At 33.0% G+C, this 15,682-nt stretch overlaps 1 protein-coding gene across 1 annotated transcript in view; it reads left to right on the top strand.

The window, feature by feature from the left end:
• The window catches only part of LOC141459304 (facilitated trehalose transporter Tret1-like), a 35,660-nt gene that overhangs the window by 11,849 nt on the left and 8,129 nt on the right, over positions 1 to 15,682 (top strand). Inside the window, exons 2-3 of the mRNA XM_074138209.1 lie at positions 7,340 to 7,456; positions 13,542 to 13,657. Coding sequence (XP_073994310.1) covers positions 7,455 to 7,456; positions 13,542 to 13,657 — 118 coding nt within the window. The 5' untranslated portion in view covers positions 7,340 to 7,454. The remainder of the gene's footprint in view (positions 1 to 7,339; positions 7,457 to 13,541; positions 13,658 to 15,682) is intronic.

The raw sequence follows: 15,682 nt of genomic DNA, 5'->3' as shown, positions 1-15,682 counted from the left end.
ACTCTCAATGTAGCTGTTCTTCTCACAATGTTGTATATTTGTAATATAAAATAAATAAGATATGCATATTTTTAGGGTAGCTAATTATTCCAGTATTTTGCTATAAGTAAAATTAGGGGGACTAAATTAAATTACAATTTATTGAGAAATGAATAATTGTTGAATAATCTACTTGTTATTAACTGTGAGTTATTTGTGCTCACGAATATTTCGGTAAGACGAATTCAAGACTGAAATATTCTGTTAAATCCGTGATTCAAATTTAAACAGTAGCCGACTCTAACTTTGTTTTTCTCTACTTTAACATGAATGTATATGTGACTACTCAGAATAAAGGGCATATTAAAGATAAATCCAAAGAATAATTTGAAATGGAGTTAAAATAAAGTACCTATTTAAAAACGAAGATATAATATACATTTTATCATAATTATAACAAAATAATATTATTTCTATTAAATATCAATTCGAAAACTTCTTACAAAATTGAATTTGATTAAAAAATAAAAAAAATATAGTTTAGATACTGAAACCATATAAATTGAAAATATTATTCTAAAAATAAAACCTATCTGAATTACAATGATTACAGACATACCAATCAGAAATTATATATTGATTTAAAATCACACACCTACACTCACAGATTGTAGCGCTTACTGTAGTAAAAGAAAGTGTGAAATATAAAAATGATAAACAACAGGCAAACGAGTAAAAATTGCTACTTGACGTCACTAGTCTTTAAAAAAAAATTATGAAACGGATGAAGAATAAAATTGGCGTATGAAAATTGATTCGACAAGCGCAGAATCAGTGTGAAGAGTATTCTTTAATTATCTTCGCTTCAGATTGTCGCTAATTTAAAATACAAGAAATTATAAAAATCTAATACACAGGGCGTTCATTTTAAGACGGCTCAAATGCATTTCCCGGTTAAACGGCTGATCTGAGCAAAAAATGGTAGAGGAAAAATTTGTTGCCCGTCACCTCTAGATTCAGAATATGTGACTTGAGTTTAGATTTCTGCCTGCATACGCGGCTGACGCGCGACCAAAAGTGAGAATTAGCGGTTGACCCCCATTTTCATATACACAGTTTTAAAGAGTATAAAAAGTAATGAAATAAGCCGGAAACCGCAATTCGATATTTTCAAAATTAAAGGTGCTAGGCCACTTCAAAACCTGGTATTTTTAATCATATTTCAATTTTTTAACTTGTTACCAAAGAGAAAGAAGAGCACGCGATAGGTCATTTTTATGTATTTTTTCATCCCCTTTCTACTAAAAATATTGCCAAAGCCGAAAAAAGCTAGTATTTTTCTTAATATCGGGAAATAAGTCGTTATCCGAGTGATTTTTCTAAGAAAAATCAAATGTTAAGAGCTTTAGATGTTCTCAAACATACTCAAAATGGCTAAAAAATAATTTTACATCTGTTACAAACAAGAAAGTTTAATAATTATTTGGTAATTTTTGGGAGAGTTGCGTTTAATTACCAAAAAAAATTGGAAACCTCCTGCCACATATTTAAGTGAGCAATATCTTTCATGTAAAGGATCAAACTTATTCCTTAATTTATCAAATAATGCACTTTACTCAACTTGTAAAGCATGTACTGTGCCTTCAAAGGTGCCTCCTCAGATACAAAGAGCAGTTGATAACCTCCTGGCTAACCTGGCTTGCGAACATTATTTGATAAATTAAGAAATAATTTTGATCCTTTACATGAAAGATATTGATCACTTAAATATGTGGCAGGTTTCCAATTATTTTGGTAATTAAACGCAACTCTCCCAAAATTACCAAATAATTATTAAACCTTCTTGTTTGCAACAGATGTAAAATTAATTTTTAGCCATTTTGTGTATGCTTGAGAACATCTAAAGCTCTTAACATTTGATTTTTCTTAGAAAAATCACTCGGAAAACGACTTATTTCCCGATATTAAGAAAAATACTAGCTTTACTGCCTTGGCGATATTTTTAGTAGAAAGGGGATGAAAAAATACATAAAAATGACCTATCACGTGCTCTTCTTTCTCTTTGATAACAAGTTAAAAAATTGAAATATGATTAATAAATATCCGATTTTGAAATAGCCTAGCACCTTTAATTTTGAAGATATCGAATTACAGTTTCCGGTTTCTTTTATAACATTGTACACTCTTTAAAACGGTGTATATGAAAATGGGGGTCAACCGCGAATTCTCACTTTTGGACGCGCGTCAGCCGCGTATGCGGGCAGGAATCTAAAATCAAGTCACATATTCTGAAACTAGAGGTGACGGGCAACAAATTTTACCTCTACCATTTTTCGCTCAGATTAACCGTTTAAGCATGAAATGCGTTTGAGCCGTCTTAAAATGAATACCCTGTATTTTTCTATTTTTGGAGTTTTCACAAGAAATATCAGTATGGAAATCCGTCTCCTTAATTAAGAAAAATTAGAAATTGTTTACTGCATCTACATCTTTACTTCATTTTTCATCAATTTATTTCTAAGGGAAGGTTTTTTTGGTCTGGACCACGCTAATGTTGGGCGCCCTTGATTTCCTGTACCATTTCTGTACCAATAAATTTGTTAATTTCACTTCCTGTATTGCAGTAAACAAAAATAATAATAATAAAATAAAATAAATCGTCTGTTTTGTAGCTAATGAGTCACAGTTGAAGGATATATATGATTTGAAGTGGGGCTTTCTGATGCAGGCACCAGACTGTCTGCCAAGCTCAAGGTAGTTCAGTTCGCCGCGCAGCCCCGGTTGCCGACCTTTCGAAACTGAACGCTGCACTGGAAAGCGTATTTTTCACTTCCTTTGTGGATTCATTATTACTTCCACCTTATTATTTTGTGAGAACTTGTTCTTCTATCCAGTTATAAAAGAAGCCACATTCATTTGTTTAATCTTGTTCATTTGACAGGGAATTATACAATAAATTATTTCGAAATTTAACTTCTATGTGCATTTTCTCTAAATAATTATTCTAATTTAATACTGATGTAGTAGGAACATCGAGCTGAAGGAGCTGTATAAGGATGCAGACTTGGTGACCACTATTAAAATCGGAAGACTGAGATGGTTGGGGCACCTAGAAAGAATGGATCGTGGGAGAGGCCCACGCAAAGTTTTTGAAGGGCATCCTGGGGGGAAAAGACCGCGGGGTAGACCGCGACTCCGTTGGCTACAAGATGTGGAGGATGACCTCCAAAAAATGCAGATACACCAATGGAGAAGAGAGGCAGTAGATCGAGACGGCTGGTCTAATCTGCTTAAGAAGGCCAAGGTCCTACAAGGGCCGTAGTGCCAAGGAAAGAAGAAGAAGAAGAATTTAATACTGAATAAAAAAAAGTATAACGAGTATCTATAAACGGAACGGTCGGTTCCTCACTCTTCCTAGAAATTCCCTTAAGACGATGGATGAATGGTTTTTATTCAATTCGGGGTGGTTGTAGCCACTAAAGAGCAAGACCAAGTGGTCTAATATGGCGCCAATAAGGTGCATCTAAGATCTATATGAAATTCCGAATCGAATGACACTTCATTCTTGAAAATCAGTTCGCGTGTTTAGGCGCTACGTTGTTTACAAAAAGGTAACGACATCAACAAAACAAGAACAAGACCAATTTTTGAAAATGACGATTTTGCTCATTTTAAGCAACTTTTTTTTTCTTAAAATCTATTTAATCTATGTTGCTGCAAAAAAAAAAGTTACAGTTACAAAATGAGGATTTGCCCTATATTTTAAAGAAAATTTGGGAATTTTATCTTTTATAGAAAAAGGGAAAAAAAAAATTGCCAAATTTGGGTGTTTTTTCAACGTTACGCTTTTTCGTGCACTTTTTGACGGTCAACCCTTATACAACTGTCCTACCGGACAGTTTTAATATAAATTTTTTGTTGCTTTGCCTCGTCACCCAATTTGAGTTTATAAGTTGGTTAAAATCCAATTCCTAGGATGGTTATTTTTCAAGACCTTATTATGGTTGCTTCTTTAAACAACAAATGATTTTTACAGTTAGAGACATCAAGAATTCATTATCTTTTAAAAGTATTTAAATGCTTGGTCGGTGGTTGGCAATAACTTGTTGAAATCAGAGTAGAATCACCAAATTTTGTTATTCAAAGATGGCTAATTTTTATGTTAATGCTCTAAATTAGACATTTAAAAACTCAATTAAAAACTATTTATTATTATTATTTTATGTTATGAATATATAGGTTTCGTGACCGTAAATTATTAAACTAAGGATTCAAGATTGGCGAGGAATCTGTCAAATAAAAAACAACAACTCGTCTTTTTGACAACGTTTCGACAATTATACGTTCATTTAAAATTGAAATTGAAATGTAAAAGTAAAACGATGATATTACGGTTTGACTAATCGTCCTTTGCAGCATATAAAAATTGTATAGGCCCTGAAGAAGACAATATATTTGTCGAAACGTTGGCAAAAAGACGAGTTGTGGTTTTTTATTTGACAGATTCCTCGCCAATCTTGAATCCTTAGTTTAATTATTTAATATTGCTACAATTATTATTATTATTTTTAATGATAGCTATCAATCGTTGTCTTTAGTTAAAATAATAATAATAATAATAATAATATAGGGAAGGGATTAGCTATGAGGTTAGCATACTGGACTCCCACGCGGAGGTCCCGGGTTCGAATCCAGCAGCTGACCCTTAGATTTTCTCTTCCTAGGAGCTTCTTACAGCTCACTGTCCGGTGATGGACAGTGTTGTCTGTAACGAGAGAACACTGTCCGGAGGCCGGCAGTGCACTGGAAAAAGCTCCGGGCGCTAATAATCTCAGCTGTTGATGCGCAAAAAAAAAAAAAAAATAAAAAAATAATAATAATAATAATAGAATGTTATAACCACTTGGTCTGTGCTAATGCAAATTCTATTGTGAATAGTTCCTTTAATACATATTACTGAAAAAATTAGCCCTTTGGTTTTGATAGAAAGAATTAGAGTGTTGATTAATTAATTAATTAACTGATTAATTAGAGAATTGAAAAGATAAGAGCAACAGAATAATATCAGACTTGCGGGTAAATATTCTAATAGAATTTAATACGTATTAAGTTCTTTCTAAACCGGATAGGTTCTGCTATAATTAAGAACTAAATAAGGAGGACAAAATTCAGCACTTATTTTTCAAATGCCTAGCCCTTTTTTTTTTGAACTGGAATAAATTTTTAAATGATTTTTGTCATAAATAAAAGTTGTAGTTTCTTCCATCAAGATGATTTGTTTGTCTTTTGCCAGAATATGATATAAATAAATTGCCTTTTTAAATGCTGCAATGCTCAAAAATTGAAAATTATTTCAGTAATTACAACCGGATGATCTGTAAATCTATTGGAGCCAGTGAACTACGAGGGTCGTTTGAAAAGTCCGTGCAAAAATAAAAACTACCTAATTTTATGGGGTAAACCTTTTTTATTTTTCAACATAGTCTCCTTTTAGGCTTATACACTTCGTCCAACGCTGCTCTAGTTTGTTGATCCCTTCCGAATAATAGGATTTGTCCAAGTCTGAAAAATAGCCATTCGTTTCTGCAATCACCTCCTCGTTTGAATAAAATCTTTTTCCCGCCAGCCATTTCTTCATATTGGGGAACAAATAGTAGTCCGAGGGAGCCAAGTCTGGAGAATAGGGGGGGATGTGAAACGAGTTGGAACCCTATTTCCATTAATTTTGCGACCACAACTGCTGAGGTGTGAGCTGGTGCGTTGTCGTGATGGAAAAGGACTTTTTTGTGGGCCAATCGTGGGCGTTTTTCTTGCAGCTCGGTTTTCAAACGGTCCAACAACGATGAATAATATGCACCTGTAATAGTTTTACCCTTTTCCAGATAGTCGATGAGGATTATTCCTTGCGAATCCCAAAAGACAGTCGCCATAATCTTTCCGGCCGAAGGAAAGGTCTTCGCCTTTTTTGGCGCAGATTCCCCCTTGGTAACCCATTGTTTAGATTGTTCTTTGATCTCAGGAGTGTAGTGATGTATACATGTTTCATCCACAGTGACGAAACGACGCTTAAATTCCTGCGGATTCTTCTGGAACAGCTGCAAACCGTCCTTGCAACACTTCACACGATTTCGTTTTTGGTCTAGCGTGAGCAATCGCGGCACCCATCTTGCGGATAGCTTTGTCATGTCCAAATGTTGATGCAAAATATTATGTACCCGTTCATTCGAGATGCCCACAGCACTAGCAATCTCACGCACCTTCACTCTTCTGTCATCCATCACCATATCATGTATTTTATCAATGATTTCTGGAGTAGTAACCTCAACAGGGCGTCCAGAACGTTCAGCGTCACTTGTGCCCATATGGCCACTCCGAAAATTTTGAAACCACTTATAAACTGTTCTAATCGAAAGTGCAGAGTCACCATAATGTTTATCAAGCTTCTCTTTAGTCTCCTCAGGCGTTTTGCCTTTCATAAAGTAGTGTTTAATCAACACACGAAATTCTTTTTCGTCCATTTTTTGAAAATCACTCGACTTCCTCGATTCAAACGAATGCCAAACACAAAGAAATAGACCGATCTGGCTGAAACTTGGTGTGTGTTCTTCCAAGAGATGCTACTAACTAAACATAACCTCGATACGCGCCAGTGGTGCTATCTCTCTGACTTTGCACGGACTTTTCAAACGACCCTCGTATATTGATATCTTGATTGTTCCTATTCTTTTAATTTGTTTACAGTCTAAGATCTTCATAGTCAATGTTTACTTTTGGTATTTAATGACTTAATTTTGTCATTTACTTATCGATGTTTTTGAATGGATAACAAATGTATTATTTTTTTGTATTGTATTCTGTGTTTTTATTTAACAAGAGAAGAAGAAAATAAGTTGTGAAATTGAATATATTATTTGTAATTTATGTTTCTTCTTTGCCAAGGAATTGTTATATTCTAGAGTAAATAAACAAATTATTAATTTATTTTTTAAAATATCCTTTTTTCAATGACTGTACTAGAGGTCATTAACAGTAAACAATGTTACAGAGAAATAAATAGATTATCCCCCCCCAAAAAAAATCGTTTAGGTAATTTAACGTTTAAGGAATACGATAAGCTTCCCTATAAGATTATATTACAGAACGGTTTTACAAACTTTATAACGCTGCTAAGAAGTAAATCTGACTCAAAAGTTTGGAGTTGGTTGAATATTCGTGTTAGTTCTGTTAGAATAGCAGTATGGGAAAGTGTAGGGAATTTTCTCTCCATTATTTTTTTGAAATGATAACTTTTAAGAAATCAAAATTTAATAATGATGACATTCTGTTTAATTTTTCATCTTTCCTAATTGATATTTTTCAGATAAATCAACATTTAAAGTTGTTTATTTACAATACTTCAACAAGAACAGCCGCAGTGCTGGGAAATGATGTCAAAATAAAATCCTGTCTAGCAGTAAGGCCATCAAAGTATTTCTATGTGAGTAACATAAGATAATTCCACAGCAATTTGTAATTGTCAAGGAATAGTTATCAAAAATTTAAGGAATTTTTCAGTACCATCGAATTATTTTATTGAACAATTGAATCAATAATTTATTTGCTCTTAAGAAGACACATTTTACTTAGTGAAACAGTTGGCATAAGCTAAAAAAATAGAATAAAATAATATGACGTATATTCTTACATATAAACGAGAACTTGTAAATAGAAACAGTTGGAACGTGTTTATTTAAAATTACTGATAAAGAAAAACAGTAACAAGCTGCCAAAATCAAGAATAAGAATTGCTAATAATGAAAACGGAAATCAAAAACTGCTGAACAAATACAGGGTGATCCATTTAAAGCGCACCAATTGCTAATAACTTTTTAGGAAAGCGGAATTTCGAAAAAACCCAAGAAGTAAACTATATGTTTTTTTCGGTCTAGTTTTCAATTTTTCCATCCCCGATGCTGTATCTTCATTTTTGGCGGAGTTACGACTAAAAACCTGTTTGGGGTTTCATAAAGACCACTGGTTTTGACAATGATTATGAAAACTACATAAAAAATTGTGAAAAATGCCGTTTCGATATCCCTAATATTAGTTGAGATATTGTAAGATCAAAGTTACAATTTTATCTATTCGTGAACGGTTTTCGATATTAATTTTCCACCAGAAATACACGTTTTGGGGAGGTCCTCTGACTGCAAAAAAGGTTATTGGTGACGCAAAGAACAAAAATAATAATAATGGAAGATTTTAAAAATGTAGTGCAATGTAATGGTTGTGGGTGAATCAGGGATAAAGTTTTGTCATCAAATAAAAGCAACCATCACATTATTTTAATGTACCCCATGTACAGGACTTCTTGACCTATGATTACGGTAAGAATATCTTGCCAGGGTGTTGGTTTAGAGTGGCCAAGAGCTTGGCTTTGTAAGTGGGAGATCCCCCAATTCGAATCCCACCTATGACTACAATTTTATTTAAAAAAGTATTATGATTTTTTAAGTAATAAGAATGACTGGGGATATCCCACTTACAAAGCCACGCTCTTTACCACTATACCAACACCCGCCCATCCCTGGCAAGATATTCTTACCGTAATCATAGTTCAAGAAGTCTTGCAAACTGGGTGCATTAAAATGATGTGATGATTGCTTTTATTTAATGATAAAACAAATTTATCCTGATTCACCCACAACCATTACATTACACTGCATGTTTTAAAATCTTCAATTATTATTTTTTTTGTTCTTTGCGTCACCAATAACCTTTTTTTGCAGTCAGAGGACCTCCCCAAAACGTGTATTTCTGGTGGAAAATTAATATCGAAAACCGTTCACGAATAGATAAAATTGTAACTTTGATCTTACAATATCTCAACTAATATTAGGGATATCGAAACGGGATAAACGTCACTTTTCACAGTTTTTTATGTAGTTTTCATAATCATTGTCAAAACCAGTGGTCCTTGTAAAACTTTGATCAGGTTTTTGGCCGTAACCCCGCCAAAAATAAAGATACAGCATCGGGGGTGAAAAATTTGAAAACTAGACCAAAAAAAACATATAGTTTACTTCTTGGGTTTTTTCGAAATTCCGCTTTCCTAAAAAGTTATTGGCGATTGGTGCGTTTTAAATGGATCACCCTGAATATACAGTTTAAACTCTTTTATAGTTATTTATTGATTAAAAATATTTGATCAGCATTGGAGGCAGTAGATAACAGAATGAGCTTATTCAATCAAAGATACAGCTCGTACAATTTCAATCTTTCAAAGCAGTCACTAAGAAGTAAAAGGTACAATTCAATTCAATTTCATCCACAATTATAGCAGCAAAATGTTTAGAACATGGCTGTTAGTTATTTCTGAAGACATTTTTCTCTTAATTTTTTTTTTATTATTATTATTAATAAGAGCATACCAAAACAAAATGTTCCATATTATATCGCACATTAGAGAAACGAGAGAAGTAATCCTCTCTGGGAAGAGATCTTGCTCCATTATAGAAGGAACTGCGATATTTGGTATTGCTAACTCTAAATTGAGTAATTAGTATTATTTTTAAAAAATTGCAATTTATGTTAATTAAACCATTGTTAGGACCCAGAACATTTATCAGTCTCCAATGCCGGTTGTACGAAGAGTTGACTCTTCTTATTGCTTTTATAATTGGTGTCAGAGAGTTGTACTAAAATTTTGCATTAAGTATTTTGATAATGATAGTCTGTGACTGCCGGACGTCCAGGGCTACCACAAAGATTAAGAGATTTCTCATACTACATAATAAGAGTACCTTAGAGTTAGGCAAGAGTTTGATGAGTCCGGAAAATAATAGAGCCTTGAAAGAGAATAACTATTTTAGACAGAAATTCATCAGTTTTTTTCTGAAAATGTTGACCTTAATTTGAGGACATTCCGTTTCTAGGCATTTTTTTTTTTATAGGAGTGCGTACTGAGAGGAGTTAGAAGCTGTTTTAAAAATGTTAAATTGAACTCATTCAATCTGGGCAAAGTAATTGAGCGTCTAAATTGCAGAAGCGTGTAAAAGTATGGCCGAAATGAGAAGTTTATAAAGAAGTATTTTAGATTTCCAAATATCTGATCGATGATGTGATAAGATTTTTAAGGACCTTTGGGATTGTAAAGGAGCTCTTATAAACAAAAAAAAAAGTCGCAAGCTGATCTAATGATGCGAATGGTACACCTAGATCTGTAAAATGGTCATTAACTTTTAATAGCGTTCCATTATTTGTTAAAAGACTACGTTTTTTAGTACGGCCTATTCTATTAAAAGGGTTTATAACTGTTTTTGAAGGGTTCACTACAAGCTATTTTTGTTTTTTCACAGATCTTAGCTAAGTTTAAACTGAGTGTCATGCCTAGAATAAGCCAATATAGCTAAGTCATCTGCATTTAGCAGCATTAACAAATCCGCTTTTACCTCACCTTTAACCTAGTATATTAAATAGATTAAATATTTCTATTTTTAAGGTGGACGGCAGAAATGTTGGCGAAAATACTATACTATTTACAAAGCAAATAACCTTTTAACACCTTATCTTTTTTTGATAACAATCACAACTGATTATGTAAGTTTAAATGTGGATGTGATTGAAAACAAAATGAAATGTCAGAAAAATCGAAATTAACAGAGGGTGACGATAAAGATTTTATCCAAGAGTATACCTTAAAGGTTGTTGTTACCAGCACATACTGTCAGCTTATTTTCTCTTCGTCAACTTGATGAATAAGAGAAGAGTGGACCAGGTTTGCTCTAGAATCCCTCGGCTCTCTCAATTACTTCTCAATTGAGGCTGTAATTGACATCATCAGCGGCTGTTATGGAGTGAAAAGGAGGCACCATTCTGCGCGAGTGTTTTAAAAGAAATGGCGGCGCTAATGGCCAAACTGTCGATGCACCAAAAAATAAATAAATAAAATTAATCCGCTCTCAGAAATGGTACTTACAGTTAAGTGACATCCTTCGCTAGGTTAAGGCCCTCGAACGAAATATTAAGTTCTAACGTTCTTCAATTTTCCATCTTTCATCGCAACTGTTTTCTAAAAACCACTTGATGGATTCAGAGAGCCTCAAATAGAAATTTCCAATTGAAAACTTAACTAAAAGAATTAGGAAGATTGTGATACTCCCTCTGATAGTGTGAGAAACTAAAAACTGCTAAAAAATTTAATTTGTTCAGTAAAGTAGCCCACCTAGCAACTTCCACATTAAACTGGTGAGAGAACATAGAAATGAATGTTTTCTTTTTTCGAATTTTTGGAGTCTAAAAGGAAGCTTCGCCATTTCTTATAAAGTGAAAATGAAAACCTGTATTGGTAGTTGACGCATACTGCGTGAAGTTAATTTCACTGCAGCTGTTGATTGACATTGCCTATGTCCAGCTTGCAATTATTGGAATTTGATTTGATTCAAATCTTCTACGATTTCAACTCAAAAAGTTTTGTTCATTTCCCTGATACGATTAACTAATTTTTTTCTGACCAAAAAACTGTATACAATAGTAGCCTTGATAATTCAGTTCAAGCCGTTGCTCATCGGATAAATACACAAGCGTCTTTTGTATTTCTAGGTCCTGGTCAGTCACTAGCAACCGGTTTCCCTATAACAGGTTTACCTTTTATCTTATTTTATTTCATTTACATTTTTTCTTACCGCTGGTGAATCACAGAGAAAAAGAATATACTTTTTATCAAATCAGTTTATGTAGATAAATTGAATTAAAATAAAATCTGTATGTTTTGTATTTGCGCTCAACAACCTCTGGCGGTCAGTAACCTTACTACAACTTGAATTTACCAATATGTGTGCTTATTTAAACCCTCTGAGATGGTAAATTTTTTACTTTTTCCTTAATTCGCTTAAAATTAAGTTTTTCAAACTCATCAAATTTTTGAAATTTAGTTTTAAAAAAATACAAGTTTATCCTCTCAAATAGTATGCTATCAATTTTATTTGAAATCCTCTTTATAAAAACTGATTTTACAGAGGTTTCCATGGAGTGATTTGCTTTCTTATGAAATTCTTTTGTTATAATGAAGCCAAATCAGGCTTTGATCAGGCTAAAGTACGATTAGCCCTTCAGACTGGTAAAAAGCTCAAGCGGGAAAAGAAGGTAAAGAAAAAGTCGACAATATGACAAAAGAGGCGTTGTAAGATTAAAACCTAGGGAAAGGATAAGCTATGCGGTTAGCGATTCTCACGCGGAGATCCCGGCTTCGAATCCAGCTGCTGGCTCTTAGGTTTTCTCTACTTAGGAGCTTCTTACACTTCACTGGCCGGCAGTGCACTAAAAAGATCCCGGTGTTAACGCGCCTTAATTTATAAATAATAATAATAAAGTTTTAGTATGATCCACCACAGAGGGCTGAAAACATTTTTAAGAAAACCTTCCTTCCTCTTCGGCGCTACAGTTCTAAAAGGATCAGGGCGCCTCCTCCATCCAAGAGCCAGCAGCCTTCATCTTCGCACGCCCATTTTTCTCAAATCCCCCTCGAAGTCATCAAGCCATCTCATTCTTGGCCTACCTCTTATTCTGACGCCTCCGGGCCTTCCATATAAAAGGCGTTTAGGGATGCGGTTATCCACCATCCTCTCCACATGTCCTAACCAACTTAATCTTCCTTTTTTAATACATTGAACGATGTCTGCTTCTCCAAACAGAGTAAGCAGTTCTAAGTTGGTGCGGATTCTCCATCTTCCTCACTCGTTCACAGGACCAAGAAAACTTAAGAAAACACTCCCTTCAAAAAGGTGTAGACCACTGAGAAAACCTCTGGAATGGTTTACAAACAGGAGTAAATTCAATTCTTAGCAGAATTAATGAAAATATCGCTGTTAAGTCTGCCATCTAGTAGTGGTCAATACTAATCTCCATTCTGTGCATGCACTTACAATAACAACTGACAATATAAGCTGAATTAAATAAAATTTGCTATCTGCAAACAAAACAGGTGGCCTCTAATTGAAGTTCAGTTGGTTTTAAAAGAATTTCTGTAAGATTCCAATGAATTCACCATTAAGTTGTTACGTGTAAATGATTATTTAGATTTTTATTTTCTTTAGTTTCCAAATCTATTCGATTTAATTTATTAATATTTCTATTTTATTGTTATTATTACTTGAATGAGTAAATCGCTATTCATTATGTGTAGTATGTACACAAGAAATGTTTAGATAAATAAGGAAAAAATATTCAAATAGATAATCAATTATGAGTTTACATTCAAGACTATCAAAGTTACATCAAATTTTGAAAATGACTGCTTTTTTAATTTAAGTACTAAATTAAGTAGAAAGTCTAATAATTAATTGTCTAATATTCTATTCAAATAATTGGCAAAGAATACATCTCATCTTCTGAAAAATTTAATGTTCTTTTGATTTGTAATTAGATTTGTTTTATCACTAACTTTCTGGGATTTAAGACCTTTTATTTAATAAATAAATAATCCTCAAATGATTTCTAGAACCAGTACAATAGTGGGACCAAATTTAAATTTAATAAAAAGACAACCAGAATATTTAATTTCTCATTTAAATGATTTATTTTAGGGTTCAGAAAGCTATGGGCAGCTCGAAAGCTGTTGAAACAGACATGAAAAAATCAAATCAACTGTTGAGTCCAAACACCAGGGCATTGTTATGCCAGTACGCAGCTAGTGCTTCGGGTAAGCTTAACTTTATTACATTATTTTATAAATTTTGTTCTATAAATTTATTAAACTGTTAGTATTCTAACAGAAAATATTGAAAGTTCTAAGCCAATATTTCTCGGCACCCCACTATACAAAAATGCGATGAATGGCTTTAGAAAATGCTGGAACAAGTAAATATGCATATAAAACGCGCAATATAAGTTTTTTCGAGATGGTTTTATACTTAAATGCGAAAAAAAAAATAGTTTATAAATGCTGGTCGATCGCCTTTAAGTGCAGCATATTTCAATCTTTTTTGCTGCATGACCCAATGATATTTCTTTTGAAGTCGTACAGCAACCACTTATTTATTTTGAAATTGATATTACATATTGTATGTTGTATTTATCTTACAAAATGAAATATAAAAGCTATTATATTAGCATAATACTATAATAGTAATAAAGCCTTTTATTTACAAAAAAAAAAAAACAATAAATACAAAAGAAATTTCATTCTTGAACATAATAAATAAAAGACATACACTGGGTCCAAAAGACCATCCGTGGAATTGTTGCCTACAATAATATACTTAAACATTATAAAAATTGCTTTTAACTTTGATTATAATTTAAAATCACAAACATATTACAGAATATATTGCATTATACCATTATTTATTAGAATTTGATTGAATTAGATAATTGTGATGGAAATTCCAAGCATATTTACAAAAATTTATAATTGGTTTCCATTTAAGATAACCATTTAGATATGTTATTAGCAGCTCTTTTGTGAGACTCTCCTTTTCAAAAAAGCGAATGTGAAACTCTTGAAGTGCCGGACACTCAGTGAGAAAATAAAGAACAGAAGGAACCTTCATCATCTCTAAAAAATCTATAATTAAGATACATAAATTCGCCTCTCGCTTTAGCATAATACTATATTTAGTCGGATTAACTTGATAGTAACGGTTATATAAAAATATAATGGGCCTACAAATTACAAAATAAAGTTATAAGTTAATTTTAACTAGATATTATTAATTAAAAAATTTAACCCCAGTAATTAATTGCCGAAAAAATGGTATCTTTTCTAGTAAGACATAATTTCTGTACAAAAAAAAAAATTAAAAATTAATTATTCAGAATGTAATTTAAGGTACTTATAAAAATAAATCAGATAAAGTGGTCAATCTCCAACCCCACGCAAACGCCCATCACTATATACCGCATTTTTTATTTTTTATTTAAAGTGCATCAATGTACAAGGTTATTAGCAACGGAGCTTTTTTCGATGAACTGCCGGCCTCCACACAGTGTTCTCTTGTTATAGACAACACTGAACAGCTGTAAGAAGCTCCTAAGAAAAGAAAATCTAAGGGTCAGCTGTTGGATTCGAACCCTGGATCTCCGCGTTGGAATCCCCAGTATACCCTAAACCACTCAACTAATCACTTCTCGGACTGGGGGCTTCATTTTTTCCAGAGAAAAAAGAGTACTGGGAGCTAGTAACTCTTTTTCATCTTGGAAAAAAAAAGTGAATAATGAGACCCAAAAGAAAGAAGCAACATCTTCTCTTGCTTCTTAAAAGTTAATGTCAATGAGGATCCACAAGCCTGTTTTAGGGGTAGCCGAATTTACTAAAATAGCGAATTGTCCGGAGTACGGTTAGTAGGTTATTGTTTATTGTTATTTCAGTTATTATTACGGTATATAACAATACGAGTATGACCTACAGGGTCAATATTGTTGCCAATTATCTTTAATATTGACACTAATATTGAAGTACAGTCTGTATTGTGATTTCAGAACAGTTTTACCAAAGAATCCCCAAATTCAAATGAAACTCTTTAGCGCAAATTAAGAGCCGTTTTGTTCTGAATATTTCTGAACATTCGCAGAACTTATATTCTTTCTTCTTGGAATTTCCGTTAGGCATTTCATACTTACAAAACTATACAAAAGTTAGAAACTAATGAATTCACACACTAGAAGTGAGCTCAAGTTCCCTCTCCATAGAAACAAAGAAAAATATTGCAATAAAATAAATAGAGAA

Source organism: Rhodnius prolixus, unplaced genomic scaffold, assembly GCF_049639745.1.
Source record: "Rhodnius prolixus isolate KJV_2025 unplaced genomic scaffold, Rpr scaffold_11, whole genome shotgun sequence".
Taxonomy (NCBI): domain Eukaryota; kingdom Metazoa; phylum Arthropoda; class Insecta; order Hemiptera; family Reduviidae; genus Rhodnius; species Rhodnius prolixus.
Note: the sequence above shows the minus strand (reverse complement) of the source record. Positions and strands in the feature narration are given on the sequence as shown.